We start from the raw sequence: 21,146 nt of genomic DNA on the forward strand, positions 1-21,146 counted from the left end.
CTCACATAACCAACACCCTGAGAGCAGTTACAGAAGAGGACACAAACTTTCTTCATAGAAGTTACTTAGCAACTAAATCTAACTCCCAGGATTTCTGGCAGAAATTTTCCCCTCTATTTGCGTTATTTCCATGTATGTCAGACGTGGAAACAAAACTATATTTAAGGGAAATGGCAAAGCTGAAGGCATGTAAGAGTGGAACTCTGGAGTGCGGCCGGTGTCCCACTGTGAGGGGTGGGCAATACCTCGTGACAGGTGTCCTTGTACAGCATCCGCGCTATGTCCGCCTGCTCACTGTCTGCTGTAATTAAAGGCAGAGATGACCTATTACCAGTAATCTAGAAACACAAGACGGTCCCAAGTAATACACTGACATCTTCTTTCAGGGAGACACAAGTGGACATGTACCATTTCAAACAAAGATGTCTATTTTAAATAAAGTCCAGGCAGCAAAACAACATTTTACGGGCAGCTTTCATGCTGCTTTCAAGAGAGCACTGAACCTTTAGGTCCAGACGGCCTCTTTCTTTCCCTTGGAACGATGGGACATTAATTATAAAAGTGCTTATAAAAAGCCCCTCAACTAAGTTTATGTCTAAAACTATAAGGAATAATGTTTTCATCATTTACTGTGCTGGAGTTCTGGGCCACTTTTATAAGCCAAAACCACATTACCAAATATTTTTGAGTTGAGACCCTGACATTATTATTAGAAATCATTAAAGTATTAATGTTTTGAATGTACGTTTTGTCAAAGGTATTTCCGACACAGAACGTAAATGGTATGGAGAAACATGCACAGAAAAGAAAAACCATTCAACCTCCATAGAAAATCACGGTGTTGTGCAGAAGCAGCTGAGCGTCCGCTTTGAATTCTTCGTAACTTCGGTACTTTCCTTCATTCACCTTCTGCAGAGGGCGACAGAGTCTAGTATTACACAGACAGGGTTAGAGCACGGGGACACAGCAGAACTTTCCAGGACACTATGACCGCTCCCGTGTCCCGCAGCACGGAAGGGACACATGTGAGGACCTGGACAAGCCCACCTGCAGCTGGAATATTACAGTTGGGCGGCCCCCGCCCACCCCGCTAAGCTGCTGGCTGAGCTCCGCCTGCCACGTGCACCTCTCATTCTGCGGCGATGAAAACACACTGCTTCTGAGTGCTGTGACGAAGGGGAGCTCCGCTCAGTGCGCTAGGGACCCGAACTACACACCTACCATCTGTACAACACAGTGTACAAAGACTGAAAAAAGACAACCGCCGTTAGCCTCTGTGACGCTTTACCATGACCACGAAGAAGATACGTTTATAATTCTGAAGTGGGACTAGGAAATGAATTATAAATAACTTTAAACTAAGGTCCTAGGTGCATGCCACACAAGGGTTCCTCCTACACTAGACGTTGTATGTGAAGGATTTCCATCACTGGGCTCTCTGTTGCTTTGCCTTCAGCTGCCAGCGAGAAGGATTATGGAGGGAATTTGAGGGGTTTTTGCAGGGGAGGCAAAGTTTTTGGAAGAAGGGTATGGCAAAGTTATTTAGAAGTAGCAGGGAGGCATTTTCTTATCTCGGTGATACTTCTAGAAAATCAGCTTGAAAATAATGTAGACTACACAGGCCTCTAAAGAATAGCTAAAATCCCGCCTTTCTGTTGAAATCCTCCGAGACCCACTCCAGTTGTCCTTTCTTCGAGAAGGCTTGCAGGATGCCCCCTGCTGGAGGTGCTTGCCCCTGTATGCCATCGACGGTCACGGGGTGTATTAACAAATACTGACATCTGAGCCCCACTCTGAATTTGACTGCCCTGGGCTCAGTCTGCCCAGGCACTGGCGTGGTCTACAGCTCCCCGGTGATCTGATACACAACCAGCATTCTCAAAGCAACTCTGTGATGTCCAACGTTTGCACCATCGTGGCCTTGACTTTGGTCTAAACTGCAAGCTCCTGAAGATATAAAGTCATGTCTTCCTCTTTCTTTTCCTTACAGTGCTGTTTGCTCACGGACGGCATTTGCTAAGCACAAAGCTAAGACACCATCAGCCCAGCTGGTGTTCTCTATGATCAGACAGGACCCGACTAGGGGAAGCGTGGAGGTGCCCTCAGGAGAGGAAGAAGCCGAGCAGAGGTCAGGGCATGAGGGGGGCAGGAAGGGCAGCTGGGCTCTTCAGCGTCCTCACGGACATTAGGGTCTAGGAAAAGAGGCTTTGCTTGACAACACGAAACCTGGGGGCAGGGCAGGAGGTCAGGTGAAAACTCCTTGTTTTGTTCCAGGCTCTGCTGGCCACTTTATAGGGACCAACCTTCATTTCCCCTCTTCTACTGAACTACTACCCCTTCAGTCTTTCCCAGCAGCCAAGGGACTAAGAAACTTGTAAAATGACTTAGAATTAGTCCTATGGTCTCCCTATAAACTATTATGGCCAACCACAAGGTCTTACATTCAAAATGACACGTCAAGTACAGAATTAGTAATTCAGCAACCCTAACTGGAAACACGTTAAAATGTTCTACTGGATTTTATTGCAACTTATAATTACATATTAACAGACCCATCAACAATCCTTGGCTAGGAAAGGTAAAATAAAGAACTCTAAGAATAGTTAAGTTTTCTGGTTACAATCTTTGTGTAAGTTCATTTCGTTGCTTCCCAGGACTCTAATCCTATGCTCTAATGTTTCCTTGACAGAGACTCTGAGTAGCAGGTGCTCAAGCTAAGAAACCAAGTCCCGATGGGAATCCTGGAATCTGAAATATTAAGTTGACCCAACTACATTGCCTCTTCTGTCATCAGCAAGTCTCAAGAAGCTACAGGGGGCTTCACACAGGCCGTTCACCAAGGACGCCCAATGTGCACACAGAGCAGGTACACGGCATCTACGCAGCAGCAATGCCCCTGACAGGGGCCCCGCCGCTTATGTTTTAGGAAGGGGATGGGCAGGCACTCCCTCAGGGTGGAATGGCACCAGCATCATGTGCAGTTGGGAGCTGCTGAGTCACCAGGGAGCTCTGGGTGTATCGGAAACAGGACCGAGGGCCTGGCTTTACCTCCTGTATGGTGGGGACGTCGACCGCCGAGTGCACCAGCCTCCGATACATCGGGTGCTTGTTGTCCTTGCCCTTCTTATTAAGGTCTATGGCCTGAAAAGGTCAGCAGATACATCACTTTCAAACACAGCCCGAGAGAGACAAGTGAAAACAATTTCTCAACAATAGAACTTACCAGAAAAATGTGCACGTACTATATAGTTTAATGTGACATTTTTAGGGTTTTGATAGAAAGAACATTTTGGAAAATTCCACTTCGTTTTAGACAGTATCAATGAAAATGTTCATTTTGATAAATGGAATTAAAAATATAAAAATATTAATGTTTCTACAACAAAGGAGGCAGGAATATACAACAGGGAAAAGGAAGAAAGGACCACTTTTGATTTGAATTTGAATTTCCCTGATCACTAATGATGTGGAGCATCATTAAAGGGTGCTGGGAAAATTGGACACTTCTCTTTTTTTGAAGATTCTATTTATTTATTTGACACAGAGAGAGAGATCAAGAGAGCACAAGCAGCAGTGGGGTGGGGAGGAGCAGCAGGTAGAGGGAGAAGCAGGCTTCCCGTGGAGCAGGGAGCCCGATGCAGGGCTCCATCCCAGGACCCTGGGATCATGACCCGAGCCGAAGGCAGACGCTTAACCGACTGAGCCACCCAGGTGCCCCCAAACTGGACACTTTCTTACACCACATATAAACATAAACTCAAAATGGAGTAAAGACCCAAAGGTGAGGCCTGAAATTATATAAATCCTGGAAGAAAACATAGGCAGTAAACTTTTGCACATCAACTTCGCAATATTTTTGGGTATGTCCCCTGAGACAAGGGAAACAAAAGCAAAAATGAACTTTTGGGACTTCATCAAGATAAAAAGCTTCTGCACAGCAAAGGAAACAGTCAACAAAACAAAGAGGCAACCCACAGAATGGGAGTAGATATTTCCAAATGACGTATCTGATAAAGAATTAGTATCCAAAATCTATAAAGAACTTATCAAAATCAACACCCAAAAAAACAAGTAATCCAGTTAAGAAATGGGCAGAAGGCATGAACAGACATTTCTTAAAAGATGACATCCAAATGGCTAACAGACACATGAAAAAATGCTCCACATCATTAGCCATCAGGGAAATTCAAACCAAAACCACAAGGAGATACCACCACAGACCAGTTAGAAAAGCTAAAATTAACAAGACAGGGAACAACAGATGTTGGCGAAGATGAGGAGAAAGAGGAACCCTCCTACACTGTTGGTGGGAATGCAAGCTGGTGCAGCCACTCTGGAAACAGTATGGAGGTTCCTTAAGACATTAAAAATAGAGCTACCTTATGACCCAGCAATTGCACTACTGGGTATCTACCCCAAAGATACAAATTTAGTGAAAAGAAGAGGGGCATGCCCCCCAGTGTTCATAGTAGCAATGTCCACAATAGCCAAACTGTGGAAGGAGCAGAGATGCCCTTCAACAGAAGAATGGATAAAGAAGATGTGGTCCACATACACAATGGAAGATTACTCAGCCACCAGAAAGGATGACTACCTACCATTTGCATCGACACTGATAGAAGTAGAGGGTGTTTTTAGAGGGTGTTATGCTAAGCGGAATAAGCCAATCAGAGAAAGACAAATACCATATGATTTGACCTGTACATGGGATCTAAACAACCAACCAACCAACCAAAAGAAACAGACTCTTAAATACAGAGACCTGGTGGTTGCCAGAGACAGGGAGGGTCAGGGATGGGCAGGAATAGGTGCAAACTTCCACTTGTAAAATAGGTAAGTCGCGAGGACGGACAGGGCAGCAGGGGACACAGCTAATAACAGTGTCATGACACCGGGTGACTATTCTTAGTGGGGAGCATTGAGTTATGTGGACAAATGTCAAATCATCGTGTTGTATGCCCACCACACTTCAATTAAAGGTTTTGAAAAATAAAAGATGAAACAATAGAAATGTATCAGCAGAGAGAAGCAGTGACGATCTAATCTAATGCAGCTAAAGAAATGCCCATCAAAACAAGCCTCTTATGTACAAAGGAGCTTCGGCGGCAGCATTCTGCAGCCTTCATGCTGCTGTCAGTGGTTCCGTGTCCCTTACTCCCTGGTCAGGAAGGGACAGGGCCGGAGCACGCTCTGGGAGGCCCTGAGACCCTCCGTAGGACTCACCCTCTCCTTCATGCGTGAGACGATGAACCGCAAGTATGTGCTCATCTCCTGTTTGTTTGTGTTTTTCTTCTTGATGCTCTGTTGAAAATAGAAAAGGCCAGATATAAAATGTGATTATTTACAGGTCTGTATTCATGTAAAAGACTTTTATACATAAAAGATTACAGTATGCAAAGATTATCAAAAGATGTACTATTTCCAACGTATTTGATACAAAGAAATCTTTGAAATGTGCATAGCGTTTAATGTGACAATAAAATGAAAATTGTATTTGAAATACCTTAGAGAATTATGCATTTTTTTTGATATTTAGAATTTCAACCATTTTCAGATAAAACAAATGATGACATAATAATGACATGATATAGAATCACTTGTTTTACCAAAAAAAAAAAAAAAAAGTTGTCCAAAACCCTTTAGGGAACATTTTAAATTAGTAATATTGAAAGGTAAATGTCAACATACATTATTCTTCATTTAAAAGGTTACTGAAGTCCATGCCATCTACGAATTCTGTACAGTTCAGCTGCACACCTCTTATCTGTTTCCAGGGGTTACGGAGTCTGTGCAGTAAGAACTCCAATTTCTATCTGCCTGACCTAAAGAGCTAATTAAGTTTTTCAATTTGTGTCTCAGAAAATCTAAATTCATGTGAAGAGAAAAAGACAGGATTCTCCCTTTCATGTCCTTCCTAGACAGCGAGCAAACAAAGATGAATGTCCCATTTCCTCTGTCGAGGCTGAGGCCTCCCAGCAGACCCCCACCCTACAGAGGCAGCACCTCACACGACTGACTAGCTGTGGCCAGGACGTCCTGAGCCTTCACCCCCTTGGGCCCCCAGAGGACGGGCCTCTGCCCACTGGAGTCACTGCTCCCAAAGAGCTGTACGTGCAGGAAGTCATCCTACTATGGTCACAGACTGGAGGAAGGAGCAAACATTTCTCAGGTAACTGAGAATTCTTCGCTGTGGCGTGAGTGAACTGATCACCCACATACACACGACGTTATCTGAATGGAAAATGGACAAACACGTTCTTTCCTGGGGATGTGGTCCCTTCCCACGGTGTCTGGCTGGCTCAGTCGGAAGAGCATGCAACTCTTGATCTTGGGGTCGTGAGTTTGAGCCCCACGATGCGTGCAGAGATGACTTAAAATAAATAAAATTTAGAAAAATAATAAAAAATAACCCTGGCCCCTTCTTTCCACTTCTCACCTGGACTCTGACACAATTACTGCTTCTGTTGTGCTCGACTAATGTATGACCTGTGCACACAGCTTCTAATGGATGCCAATAACAGAGCAGTTTTCAAGCCTGTCCATACCCAGAGACGCTGGTGAACTTCTGGGAAACGCAGCTGGGCTTCAACCAGCGAGCACAACGAGCTGAGATTTCTGAGGGAAGGTCCCTGTGCTCGGTATCTCTTTGTTCACTCACGCATCCGCTTGTTCCTCAGTTGGCTGGGACACGTGGCCGAGACCGAGCACCCTGGTGCAGGTGTGGAGCTTACCACGTGAGGACCTTTCCTGGACTCCAGGTTTAGAGTCTTTGGCGGGCGGGGGGGGGTGGGGGGTGGTGCACAACTCTGGTGTAGCTTGTGGACCCTCATTTTTCACAAGACCCACAGCCACACGTGAGAACTACAGCAGCTCCCTCCCAAAACCCAGCACCACTGAGAAGGACACTTGTGCATCTGCATGTACACGGGGAGTATGCAGGGGACTCTCAGGGCCAGCTATTCCTGATTTGGGGCAAACGTTCTTGCAACATGGACATCCTGCCACGCACTGCTCTCTACATAAATGAGCACCTTGACGGACTGTTGGAATTGGGGAAGAGAAGGGGTTAAAGGCCAAGAAGGCTGTTTTTTCCACCCCCTGGGAAACTTATATTCTCCTAAAAAGAATAAAAACAAAAGCTTCCAGCTCCATGCTCTCTCATGTTAACTCCAAAATATTTTGGATGTGCTACTAAAACTGCTGATCCCAAATATCAGTCTGATCATTAAATCACAAATCTGTGCAAATTCAAATAAAACATCAACCTCTATCAGGTTATGAGCCTTGTAAAACCATCCACGGGGTTAGGGTTGTTTTAACAGGTGACATACACTTTACGGGAACTAGACAACCAACACTTCACGTAACAAAGCATAATTTCAGGGCTACTGCGTATCATTCCAGACCTTCCCTCGAGGAAGCAGAGCAGGAATACTCTCGTCTCTGGGTCTCCCTCTAAATACCTGCAGCTCAACCTGGGCAGCCCTTACAGAGAGGGGTATGGAGTGGGGACTCTGGGACAACTGCCCTCCCCCGGCGCCTGGGGATTCCACATTTATGCGGGAAGATGGTTTTCCCTCTCTGTGCTCTCAACATCAGCCTAAGAAGTACTTCACTCTTTGTCAGAATCTAACCCCTTTTGTTTGTTTAGAGACTTAGAAAATAAATCGATTCAAAATCTGGTGACAAACGTGGGTCCTCCTGCAGGTGTCCCGACAGCACAGGGTTCTGTGCCTGGACCTTGGCTGCCCTGGGCACCCCCAGGGGGTGGCAGGTGCCTGCTTCCCAGACCTGCAGGCCGTGGGCCTCGCTGGGGGAGCTCACGCCAACAAAAGATCCTGAACGCATGTGGTCTCTCCCCACAGTTCCTCAAGACCAAATGTTTGCCATAAGATGCTCCCACACTTGCTAACCGTATGGGCTTGCTTTCTGACACTTCCCTGTTATAATTTAGAGATTTAGTATTTCACTGAAGAAATGAATGAAGCATTGCAGCCTCTGGTCAGGGCGGCATCGTGAGACTCGGGATTTCCTAGGTGACATTCAGCACTGTTTCAATTGTGCCTGTCAGCCAAACCAAGAAATTGAAAGTGGCTTGAGAAAAAGCCACTTGAACAGAAATTAAATGCTATTCTGTTTATAACATAAATAAGCAGATTGCTCTTAACAGCAAGGTCAGAAAAACAAAAATAAAGCTTTTAAATATCTGCAGGCTATTTCAGACCCAACTCTTTCTCAGGCTTTGAAAACCTGTATGCATTGTCTACTTGCAGGACGCAGGACCTCTCAGGAAAGGCCTCTCTGCGACCATGTGCGGCTCAGATACAACCCGGTGAGTTTTGGTTAACTGTTCCCATCACCCGGCAGCATAGGGATAATTTTGGTCAATGTCTACAAATAATCGGGAGAGCCTCTGCATCACATGGCCAAAGTTGTAACCATTTTCAAAGGACAATAATCACACGGCTGACGGTGTGTTACAAATGTGAGACTAAAGTAAGATGCTGTCAAACACACGACAGATGCCCAAGGGGCTGCTTTCCTTATGGGGAAAAACAATAGAAAATCTTAAACATCTTCTTGAGTAAGGGATTCTTCCCACCATCACCAACAATTGCTGGGTCTGAGCAAACTGGATGAGGCTAGGTGGATGACACAGAGAAAACATGAATCAGGTAATTCAGCCACACTCAGGACCTTACAGTGGTTTTGGCTGAAAGAAGGTATGAGTAACCTTTGATGCCCAGCTGATTACTGACACGATGCCCAAGCACCATGACAGGAACAAACACTCAGGACTGAGTGGCCTGGAATTTTCAATGTTTCTTAGAGACTCAGATTTTTCAGCTGCAGAAACATATTTTAGCAAAAAATGAGCTTGTGGAAACAGCATCCCAGCACACCTAGTACCCAATGAAACAAGTGTGCGATCAGAGGTCCAGGAGTCTTCTCCGTAGATCCCAGATCTGTGCTGCTAGAGTTGACCAAATCCACGTCCCCCAGTCTGTGATTACACAAAAGGGCATCAGACTCTCCTGGGGATCCCCAATATCCAGGGTATTCTTCCTGCCACAGGGATAGAGCAGCAGTCAACAAACCTCCTCAGTGAAGGGCCAGATGCTAAATATTTTAGGCTCTGAGGACACAGGGTAAGTGCCTGCACCACTCAACTCTCCTACTGAACTGAAAAGCAGTCATAGGTTAGCACGTACAGCACACAAGCATGGCTGTGTTCTCGCAACATTCTGGAATGCTGAAATCCGAACTTCTTATGATTTTCACATGTCACAAAAATACTATTCCTCTCCTTGATTTTTCTTCAACCATTTGAAAATGCAAAACCCATTCTAAACTCGTGAACAGGACGCAAGCTGGCGGGCTTGACTTGGCCCATGGGCCAGAGTTTGCCAACCCCTGGAATAGACTCTGTGTTCTGTGAAAACAGGGACCCCAAGGGTCCAGCTCAGCCTGCTCTTCGCCAGGGCCTTGTCCAGTATGTGGCACACAGTAAGTGCTCAATAAATACTAGTGGAAGAACTGCTAGCAGTCATTACTGACTTCACTGCTGACTAGAGAAAATATTCCATACAGCTGAACTCAACCACAGGAAATCCTTCCAAGTGTGAAATGGTTGTTCAGAAGCCAGCTGGTTAGCATACTCTGGTCACTCTCCACTGCTTTGTTCAACTGTGGCGTGTAAACCGCTTCAGTCCCAGCTGACACCTAAAGCGCGCCTTGGCCTCCAAGCATCAAGGCTCCCGTCAATGTTTGTGAGCCCACAGACGTCTAAGTCACCGGCTGGAAAGTCCTGGGCCCCAAGGCTGTGTTCTCAACAACACCCAGGTGACTGTGGTGCAAGGGGCCTCGAGTGTTGCTGCAGGAAGAACCACACCTGCCTATAAATTACCTACGGTACTTGAGCAATCAGGAAGCTCCAAGCTCTCCTCAATAACTACCTATAATCACACAACAGAAAAGACTCACGATGAGTGTTATCTGCACACAAACTGCCCGTGTTGTCATGGTCAGCGGCTCTACAGTGTCCTGTGCAGCCACGGGTAATGATGGAGTACAAAGGGTCACCATTTACAGGAAACCCTGGTATGAGACTTGCACAGGAGAGCTGGCCCGGGGCAAGGGGCTTGAAGTCCAGCCACTTCTCCTCCTGCACCACGGGGGCCCCGGAGCCCCTTAATGACAATCACTTGTTAGGATAATTTTCTAAAAATATCCGTGTTCAGTCTTTTTCACCCCCTTCCCGGTACCAACCCAACATTACCTCTCCTCTGCATGACTAAAGGGCAGAGCACCACATCTACCCACAGTGTGACTGGGCGAAAATGTACCTTACCCATGTATGCTTGTGCAACGCAACACATTTAACCACGTGGGTCCCCCGTGGCTCCGTCCTAAATCCCACAGCTGTGTGCACTTGGCTTTCTGGTAACAGTTTTTTGTTTTTTTTTTTTAATACTTAAGTTAAAGGAATTTCAATTTAAGTTTAAAAAACCTCCCTTAAGTGGTCATGGTTATGACTTCTTAGTCACAGGTAAATGTTGGGAGTTCGGAGGGCAATTCAGGTGGGTTCTTGGAAGCAAGTTGACAAACACAACTTAATCACAAGCTACTCCCCAGCTGGGAAGTGGGTCCAAAATCACCAGTGCAGGGTTTCCAGACTTCTCATCCCAATTCACAAACAGCACGGAATGTTACTCCCGCTGTATCTGTATTAATGTTTACGAAATCAACTCCTTCCTATCTGACTGAGGTTGATGAGTTTTGCCTAAGTTCAGATGATGCGATCAGCATGTAGCACCCAGTCTATCAAAGCACAGGCTCAGACGAATTCCACAAAGTGACTAGTAGGGTCAAGAGTGGCAGCGTTTCTACATCCACTACATCCACTTACTCACAAAGACACTGCTGACGTACCAGCGAGGGGCGCCCGGGGGGGCTCAGTCGGTGAGCATCTGCCTTCAGCTCAGTCATGACCTCAGGCTCCTGGGATCGAGCCCCGCATCAGGCTCCCTGCTCAGCGGGGAGGCCTGCTTCTCCCTCTCCCCCTCCCCCTGCTCATGCTCTCTCTTTCTGTGTGTCAACTAAATAAGTACAATTTAAAAAAAATAAAGTACTAACAGAGAGAGGGGGGTGCTGTGCACGTCAGGAAGTTTATCCTTCAACATTAAACGCCCTGTGGGGGCATCTGGGCTCCTCTGCACATGTTACAAATATTGGGGGATAGGAAAGGGATATTCAGGAAATTTCCTGGGACACAGGTCCTGTGTCGACCTGTTCCTTCCCCCTTCTATACAACACTAAAGAACGAGATCTGAAACACAGAGGCCACGGGTATCCTCGGTGGGATACGCCTCTCCATTCTCTTCCGAAAATAAGTTACAAGTCTCTGTTTTCAGGTCAGGGAACAAGTATCTCTTAATCTCTGCTTCATGAAGCTGTCAGCCACAAGAATACTACCTGCCTCCCTCTCCATGCCCCCTCCCCACCTCGGACATTTGCAGAGACAATAAAAGGAAATTGTGCCCACTCTGTAAGTATTTTAAGCTCATCAATACTGGAAACACCATATGAGCATTTATGTATCTACATTAAGTTGGAATCATCCTGATGTAGAAACCAGCTCCACTATTATCTCTTAATCTCTCAGAGTAAAAAGTAAAGGTTTGGTTTAATTAAAATTAACTTATTCAGCAAAAGATACATCAGGAAGAACAAATATACCACCACTCAAAATACTTCACACCCGTATCCAAGCTTTCTGGCCATGTTTTTAAATTCATCATGGAAAGACAATGTAGAAAATGTATGGTTTTCTTTCTTGTTTGGGTCCAGGTCAGATGCTATATCCAATTTTAAAAACCCTTTGGCTTTAGTAATGTTCCCATCACCTTTTCCTATAATCAAGCCTGTGATGAATAGCTCAACAGCCTCATAAAGGACTTGGTTCAAAGATCTTTTTAAAAGTAATTTTCTATTTTTTGTTGGTATAAAAATGATATGATCCAGTTGGCTTTAAAAACCGTAAAAAATATTTGGCTCATGTTCATTTTGTATTTTTTAATACTATGGTTGTCTACCATACAACAAACAAAAACAAAAAGCTTCTACTTCTTTCCATTCCAGATTTGTTAATATGGTTGAAAACCTGACTTACCTATGTTCAGGGTGAAAATATTCACAAATTTCCCACATTAACTGAGAGAAACGGACCAGAAAGCAAGGACAGTTACAGTCTCATAGTCAACACACCATGAGGAGTACGTGTTTTCAAAGTATTTTCATTTAGCATTTTGTTCTATTTCATTCTGAACATTAAATGAGTGACCTGCCTACCTTGGGAATTAAAAAAAAAAAATTGTACTCCCAACACACCAAAAAGAATGAAAAATGGATTCAGAAGTAAATTTCTATCTCCAGTTTCAAGAAATAGCTTTCATCATGGTTTTTTCTTTAGCCACCTCAGCAAGCACAAGTCCACACCGCAAGTGACTCCAACTTGGTTCCCCCAGAACTCAGCAACACCCACACATGGAGTTTGATGGGTCAACCCATCAAACTCCAGGTGGCGCCTCATGGCCACGGAGTCCTGGTTTAGTTTTAGTTAAAGCAGTGAAATGCCTTCATTTTCATTATCTGCCAAATAGAAATCTGGGTCGTGGGCCTCATAAGGCCTGCTCAAAGGCCCAGCAATCCCACGGGGCAGCGGAGAGAGAAACACTGCACCGCCACAGAGAGGTCTGCCTGGCAGCACACAGCAAGCTCAGCAGCGGTCGAGGGACTTTAGAATGCATGACTTTGCCCACACATTACAGAGCATTCAAAAAGTTATCAAACATTATCCTGATGTTTACCAGCAGGAGCACAGCAGAAAGCACTCAGTGCATGCACACACATGGACATCTGCATGCGTGGGAAAGCACACACCTGCACATACATGCACACAGGCATGCACTGCGTGTTCGCACACATGCAACAGACACGTGCACATGTACACACGCGTGCGCATACAAAACAGATGCACAAAGAAACCCCTGGTCCCACATCCATGCGCACACAACACACACACACACACACACCCCATGCAGGGACACAAACGCACACATGCACATAGACTTGTGCACACGTGCAGGCCTGCCTTCAGTGACCAAAGCATCAAAAGATAAGGTGACTTTGTGATTTGGAAACTATATAAAAATGAAGCAACACTGAAACGAGACATCCATTTGTATCCTATCACACTGGTGACAGAAAACTGGAAAACACTCATGTTGGTATAAACAGGTGTAATCTTCTGAAGGGCAATTAGGTGATTTTTATCATAAATTAAAATGTGCCCATCCTTTAAATTTATGAATTCCACTTCAATAAATTTACCCTGTGAAGGTGATCAGACAGAATTACATAAATACATATTATTTATAAGCAACTGACTATACTGTGTTTTAAAGATACTTCTTCTAGGCAAATAAGATCTTGAAAGCTACTTTCACTTAAAAGTTATGATTTTCTCATTTTTGTCCTGAAAAATTCATGGCTATTTCAGGAATATAAAATCCAAATACACTCAACTATAACAAAATACAAACTTCATTTGCATACAGAAATAAATTATAGCGAGAAGACTGCTCATGAGAGTGTGAGTGTAGCACGGTTCTGGGCACGGGGGGACGTGGCCCCTGACAGGTAAGTTTCAGGGCAATATTGGTCAGACAGACAGTGGGGATGATGGAAATGTGCATCAGTAGGGAATAACCTACGGCTCACCCTCCTGAAGATACCTGGGACAGTGCTGAATAGATGCACACTGGCTACATTCAGTCATGTATGTGAAGTTACACCCAGGACAAAGGGCCAGGCAGATGCACACACGCTTGTGCTCATGCACAAGTAGAGAGGTCTGCGAGGACATCCACCTGCCGTGCCCTAGCATTTCTGGAAATGACATTTTTTCTTTAACCTCCTCTAAATTACTTGAATTTTTTATATGTAACTATAAAAGAAGTAATTTTAAATCCCCCCTTTTTTTTTAACAAATGAGAGTCCCCTGTAAGAATGTAAAACGGTATGTTACCAGAATTTTTTCAAAACAAAATGCTAACCTGACATTCAGAAGCTACTTTTCAAGAATAATCTACCCTGTCTGTACAGTTTAATTTTTAGAAAGACAGACATTCCAAAGAAATATCCTCAGGGTTCTGAGATTCTTGAGATTTACTATGAATGCTAATATAGTTATTTTAAATAAGGAAAACTTTCTATCACTGCCTTCTTATAAAATATCTGGAAATAGATATAGGAGCTAAAGCTGCTTGAACAGCTAACTGCTGGCTGAGACCAATTCTCAGTGACATTTTCAATGCTTTCATTTTACATAGAAATAGAAGTCTTCTGATTGCTATAAGATACTAGAAATATTCAAGTTTAGGTAGTAATGGATGGCTTCCACCTACTATTTCAACCTGCACTGAGATTTGGCTCTGGGCATCTTATCTTCAAAATTCCTCATGAGTGTGTCTAGTTATTCTGTACTCTTTCTAACACTAATGGAAAGGAGGCTGGGGAGTGATGTTCTGATCTGCAACCATGTTCTTCGTCCCAGTCTCTACACTTTATGTTCATTAAGTGCAAGAACATTTAAATCTGCTCGGTTACTTTCATATTAGATCACAAAAATTGTTTTACTTGAAGTTTTGACACTGTTTAAAAAAACAAATCAACCACAAGCCTTTCCTTAAAGACACTTGAAATCCCCTTAGAATTTCAAGGTTATTATGACCCCTTCTCCCAGGAAAGGACCCGTTAGCACGTATCTTTTTCTTGAATGTAACAATTAAAACAACAGAATAGATCCTACACAGAAATAACTATTTCTTTAGATGTTTTAAAGCTCAAAATAAAATTCACCATCCCCAACCCAAACATAGTTTTTTTGAGTCTCCCCAGAGTGGCTCCCAGTCTATGAAACCAGTGTGGGGTCACGAGTGTTTACTGATTCAGCATCCCTGCCACAAGCTCAACCCTCTCACAACATGGGCAAGTACAAACTGACAAAGATGAAAGGAAAATCAAAGGACAGAAAAAAAGACAGATGGGGTGCACTGAGCGCCACTTTGGCTACCATGTTTCTTTGTGGTCCAGTGACTCTCTGAAATTTAACAAAAACCATCTGGTCCGTAAAGGCAGAGCAAACACACATGGAAAATGGGACCTGACAACTCGACAGTGAATTCCTACAAAAGTAGCATTAGACATTTTCTTCAAAGGTGTAATGGTTCAATTTCCACTCAGGAATATAAAATAGCCACAACAAAGTTTAACCCATCTTCAAAAATCCCGGTGTTTTTGCTCAGTCTGTACTATGAAATCTGTGGCTGTAAAGACACTGGGGCATCAGGAATTGTACTTCCTGAAGGCCAGAGTCCCTCCTATCTGATCAGCAAACCCACCTCTTTTGTATTTTTACTACCTTAAAGCTCTTGTTCTTAAGATCTCATTAATACCTTACTTCAAGTGTTAACTATTACCAGAAAACAGATATTTGCTTTTAAAATGCACAATCCAGGGGCGCCTGAGTGGCTCAGCCGTTAAGTGTCTGCCTTCAGCTCAGGTCATGATCCCAGGGTCCTGGGATCGAGCCCCACATCGGGCTCCCTGCTCCACGGGAAGCCTGCTTCTCCCTCTCCCACTCCCCCTGCTTGTATTTCCCTCTCTTGCTGCGTCTCCATCAAATAAATAAATAAAATCTTTTAAAAAAATAAAAATAAATAAAATGCACAATCCAAATCCATAAAAATAAAGTATGAATGTTAACGCATGTTATGGATGTTTCCACACCCCCAGTTAAGCGAATTTCATGGAGACATCACAAATTCTTGCAGACACCAAAGAGGAGGTCTACAGCTTGAGGCTTAATACTGATACATGCAGATTCAGGGATTTATCAATGACCTAGCGTTTAGGCATTTGATAATAAAGCATCATTACACACCATATTTATAATGCCACCCTAATGGTCTCTTGTCTGTCTACCAAGTATGTAGCATAGTACTGGTGAGATTAAGTATACAAAGGTAATACACTGAGTGTGTACACTAGGGCTGATGAGATGAAGTGTACTGAGGTAACACACTGAGCATGTACATAACGCTGGTGAGGTGAAGTATACCGAGGTAATATACTGAGCCGGTACAGGAATGCTGGTGAGGTGAAGTATACTGAGGTAACACACTGGGCATGTACAGGAATGCTGGTGAAGTGACGTATACTGAGCCTGTGCAGGAATGCTGGTGAGGTGACGTATACTGAGGTAACACACTGAGCGTGTACAGGAATGCTGGTGAGGTGACGTATACTGAGGTAATATACTAAGCATGTACAGGAATGCTGGTGAGGTGAAGTATACCAAGGTAATATACTGAGCGTGTACAGGAATGCTGGTGAGGTGAAGTATACTGAGGTAACACACTGCGTGTGTACAGGAATGCTGGTGAGGTGACGTATACTGAGGTAATATACTGAGCATGTATAGGAATGCTGGTGAGGTGAAGTATACTGAGGTAACACACTGCGTGTGTACAGGAATGCTGGTGAGGTGACGTATACTGAGGTAACACACTGAGCGTGTACAGGAATGCTGGTGAGGTGATGTATACTGAGGTAATATACTGAGCATGTATAGGAATGCTGGTGAGGTGAAGTATACCAAGGTAATATACTGAGCCTGTACAGGAATGCTGGTGAGGTGACATATACTGAGGTAATATACTGAGCATGTATAGGAATGCTGGTGAGGTGAAGTATACCAAGGTAATATACTGAGTCCGTACAGGAATGCTGGTGAGGTGAAGTATACTGAGTTAACACACTGCGTGTGTACAGGAATGCTGGTGAGGTGAAGCATACTGAGGTAACACACTGAGCGTGTACAGGAATGCTGGTGAGGTAAAGCATACTGAGGTAACACACTGAGCGTGTACAGGAATGCTGGTGAGGTAAAGCATACTGAGGTAACACACTGAGCGTGTACAGGAATGCTGGTGAGGTGAAGTATACTGAGGTAACACACTGAGCATGTACAGTGGTGCTGGTGAGGTGAAGTATATTGAGGTAACACACTGAGCGTGTACAGTGGTGCTGATGAGGTCAAGTATATCAAGGTAACACACTGAGCGTGTACAGTGGTGCTGGTGAGGTGAAGTATATCGAGGTAACACACTGAGTGTGTACAGTGGTGCTGGTGAGGTAAAGTATACCGAGGTAACACACTGAGCATGTACAGAAGTGCTGGTGAGATGAAGTACACCGAGGTAATACACTGAGCCTGAACACTAATGCTGGTGAGATGAGGTATACCGGGGTAATACACTATGCATGTACAGTGGTGCTGGTGAGATGAAGTATACTAAGAAAATACAAAGTCAAAGTTACTAAGATAATACTAGAAGCTCATCATGCTGGCAGGAAATTTAGGACCAATACTGAAGAAGGGAAAAATTATTAAGATACAACTTTTTTACATTATAAATGAATATTTAACTCAAGTAATACAAAGTATATTCAGAAACTGAGCCCCTGAGTAATCTGGGCAACTGGCATGGTTCCCAATACGGATCATAGCAATTACAAATACAAAACAATAGAGGTTGCAACAAAATAACCCCTTACTAATCACTGTCAACGCCATATGCGGCGACGTACTATACAGGTGTCACACATCACTTATACGCACACACACCACGTTCTACATCCAACAAGCACAGCCAGGTATACTTTTCACTAGGGAAATAACAGGAATGAAAATAATTGTGGAAAGTCCCTATTTTTCCTACAAGACTATTTCATTTTGCTTTAAGTAATTAGAATGCTTCATATACAACGGTCCCATCCCTCCACCCTCCAAATAAAATACAAGCAAGGAATAAACTAACCCATGATATGACAAAAAATAAAGGCGACATTACATGGATATAAAATGGGAAGTAGATACAAAATGTTTCCAACAATGTGCCTTTTGCTGGCTGTGTTTCCTGAGTGGAGAGGACAGATTGAACCGAACCTGGTGTGAGACTATTCCTTGATTTCCAAAGGCTAGCCATGACAGGAGTCACACAATCCAGAGGCAAGTGTAACATAAGGGAAGAAAGTGTATTTTTATGTGACTGGAACTTTCTACAGTCCATACCCTGAATATGTCAGGTGTTCTGGGGGTATGCACTGACCAGTGCTGTGATCATTCACCATCATTTCGGCAGATAACCCCCACCCTCCAGTCCGTCATCCATTCACCTGGCACGCCCACCTGGGGTATCTTGCACAGCTATTATCAGTGAATTCCAACCCTCTGACCAGCACATGAAAGCTCATAGGTACTCACCCTGCATACTGGGCACTGCCAGTGACTACTGCTGTCTCTAAGCCTGTACTCATCAGACAAACACTTGGAATGATACACACGAAAACACAGGTCACATATCAACACCTCTCCAGGCAAATGGCATTCAAAACAATACCAGTCATGATTTTCTGTTTCCCAGTCCTACAAAAAATACAAAATAATTTTGTATGACATTTTGTCAATATCTGCAATAACTAAGAACAAAATTGAAACTAAAGTCTATCAGAAGTTAGGCATTAAAAACAATTTTAGACATTTACTGTGTTAAAACAAGAGGGAAAAAATACCTAGAAATTTGCTTCTTTAAATTTTGAGTTTCTTCCCTAAACAGTATGAATACTCAGAATATTTTAAGGTGATCTGATAGTAAAACCAGCCCAAATGAAGTAAGTCCAGAGCCAATCCCAGTTCTAACATTATCTTTCATTTTTTATATAATCTATGGAATAATTTCTTCCATAAACTGAATTACCCCAAACCAGTGCCTACAGCTTAGTATTTCAAATAAACCAACCTCTGTTTTGTTCTGCATCTTAACAAAATACAGTAAGTACTTAGCACACTGTGGGAACAGAGAGAATAGTAGTAAATGGTGATGCTCACTATTCTTATCTTCTCATCCATGGTATTGGATGCTTTATTGAAAATAACATTAATCAGAATGTCCATGTTCTGACAGTTGTCAAATTTTCAGGGTCTGTTGAATTTGGAAAAATAAATTGAAAATGTGAAACTAAAGGTTTAATCACATTCTCCAAAGGACATTACCATAAAGAAACAAAAAAGGAAGTAGGCTTCTTTTCTTATTGGGACTATCCCCGGGAACGAACGAGCGCAAGGGCGGGCACTCTTGCACATTTTCTGTTACACACTGTGTGTGAACAGCCAACGCCATTTAACTAGAAACAGGAAGATGTTACCAGTTTTCCTAATTTAGAACTGATTCATTAGTTCATTCTTCATAAATATCACTCTTAGCTTTTATCAAAAAATACCTGTGTTAAGAGTGATGGATTAACTCTCAACCTGCCTCTGTTGATGTGGTTAATAAATGAACAAGGGTTGAGCCCACACGTAGTGCAATCCAGGCCACTTTCAATGCGGACCCTGAAATTCCAGGCTTAAGCTCTGCCATCATTTTCCTTTTCATAAATCACTGCCTATAGTCTGCTTCTGGGGTTGGGCAGCTTTCTTGTTTTCTCTCAGGTGAGTAACTCCCCCAACCCGCGGGCTTCAGCGTGGGACTTGTGTAGGAAGCAGTGGCTCCTCGGGCACCGAAGGTCCATACTTATCACAATCACTGCTTGACCTCACGAGGGGCCTACCACCCACTCCTTCAAAAGAGAAGTTTCCCAAGTTCATGTCTTCCTACCTATATTCAGAGTCATGGCTAGAGTACATTACCAAATTCTGCAAAAAAGTAAATTTTTGGTTTGCTTTTTATTTAAAAAGTGGCCTTCATCAACCAAAGTAATAAAAAGCATGACCATTTCTGGTTATTTGCTGCAAACTTATTTTGGTAGAGGGATTTCAGTCAGACTACTTAAAAAAATCGTAAGATACTGCTCTGACATTTGACACTAATTTGCGCATGGTAGAAGAAACGTAGCCCACCGAGCTGGACACAACACGTGCATGTGGGCCCTGGCTGTGACAACGGTCGTTGGGGGTGCCCGTCTCACATGGTCAGGTGGGAAGCTGCACTTAAGCTATTACAAGTTTTGTCTCACAAATTGTCGATAAATTAGGTTTCAGTAAGGACAACACACTTTGGTCTATTTTCAATTAACAGAAGAACTCTTTCCCAGTTTGAAACAAAGTCTTTCAGAATATCTTCTTCATAGCTGTTCAGAAACATCTTAAAGGATTTCGATGGCTTTTATCTGACTTTTTATGAACAAAAGAAACCGCCATCCTTCATCATTCGAATTTTTTTATATTAATTCAACTTCCTGTAATTCTCAAAATGGGAACTGGATCACCAAGACAAGGCACCAGCTCAGGTCTCCCTAGTGCTTCCTGCCTTCTGACCCATCCCACCATGACACAGAGAGGAAAGTGGATCTCTCTTCACCGGAGTGCGTAATCCTCGACCTAGTTTTTCACAACTGGAGGAATGAATGTATAACTCAAATCAAGTAAAAGTAGAGAAACATGTGGATACCTGTTAATGTAACAGCATGTATGTGCTGTTCATTCTTTTAGGGATAGCAGTAGCTACTCAGAACATGTAACATGCAAAAGTCAAGTTCAAAAGTTATTAGATTTTGAATCCAGGAAATGTTATGGGTATAAATGATATAAGCATGTTTGTTACAGGCAGAGTTGCCTACAGTTTGTCTTTTAGTAAACACAATCCGTTGATATAGTACTTCTGAAATACTCAATGTGTGCCAAAAGGTAAGTGTGCATTTTCACTGGATTTCACCAGATGTCAGCAAACTACTCTAGACAGAGCCTGATCGACAGCATATTATGTGATATGACACTCCCATACTTCCAGAAAGTTTTAAAAATGCAAACCTACTAGCATAAAATCCAAGACTAGAAGCAATGTAAAGACAGTATGATCTTAATGAATAATTCTAGCAAGAATAAACTAAGATAGCCTAAAAAAAAAAAAGATGGAAATGTAATACAAAAAAGGCAGAATTAAAAAGTAAAATAACATAGTGCAAAATCAGTTCACCTTGTTTGGGGTTGCTGTCCTGGAGAAAGGCTGCATACTGTAGGC

General features: G+C 43.3%; 1 protein-coding gene across 13 annotated transcripts in view; it reads right to left on the reverse strand.

The window, feature by feature from the left end:
* ZMYND11 (zinc finger MYND-type containing 11) overlaps positions 1–21,146 on the reverse strand; it is a 123,653-nt gene that overhangs the window by 16,371 nt on the left and 86,136 nt on the right. For 6 of the 13 annotated variants that reach the window (XM_028114628.2, XM_028114626.2, XM_028114627.2 and 3 more), the window contains exons 4-9: positions 21,102–21,146; positions 18,392–18,553; positions 5,224–5,301; positions 3,049–3,141; positions 822–909; positions 246–301 (exon numbers count right to left, since the gene is read on the reverse strand). In XM_028114628.2, coding sequence (XP_027970429.1) covers positions 246–301; positions 822–909; positions 3,049–3,141; positions 5,224–5,301; positions 18,392–18,553; positions 21,102–21,146 — 522 coding nt within the window. The remainder of the gene's footprint in view (positions 1–245; positions 302–821; positions 910–3,048; positions 3,142–5,223; positions 5,302–18,391; positions 18,554–21,101) is intronic. The other 7 variants (XM_088025839.1, XM_088025835.1, XM_088025840.1 and 4 more) reach the window with 5 other exon arrangements.

The sequence above is a fragment of the Eumetopias jubatus genome, unplaced genomic scaffold (assembly GCF_037043125.1).
Source record: "Eumetopias jubatus isolate StellerSeaLion01/CBP00866 unplaced genomic scaffold, mEumJub1_p1.0 scaffold_8, whole genome shotgun sequence".
Classification (NCBI taxonomy): Eukaryota; Metazoa; Chordata; class Mammalia; order Carnivora; family Otariidae; genus Eumetopias; species Eumetopias jubatus.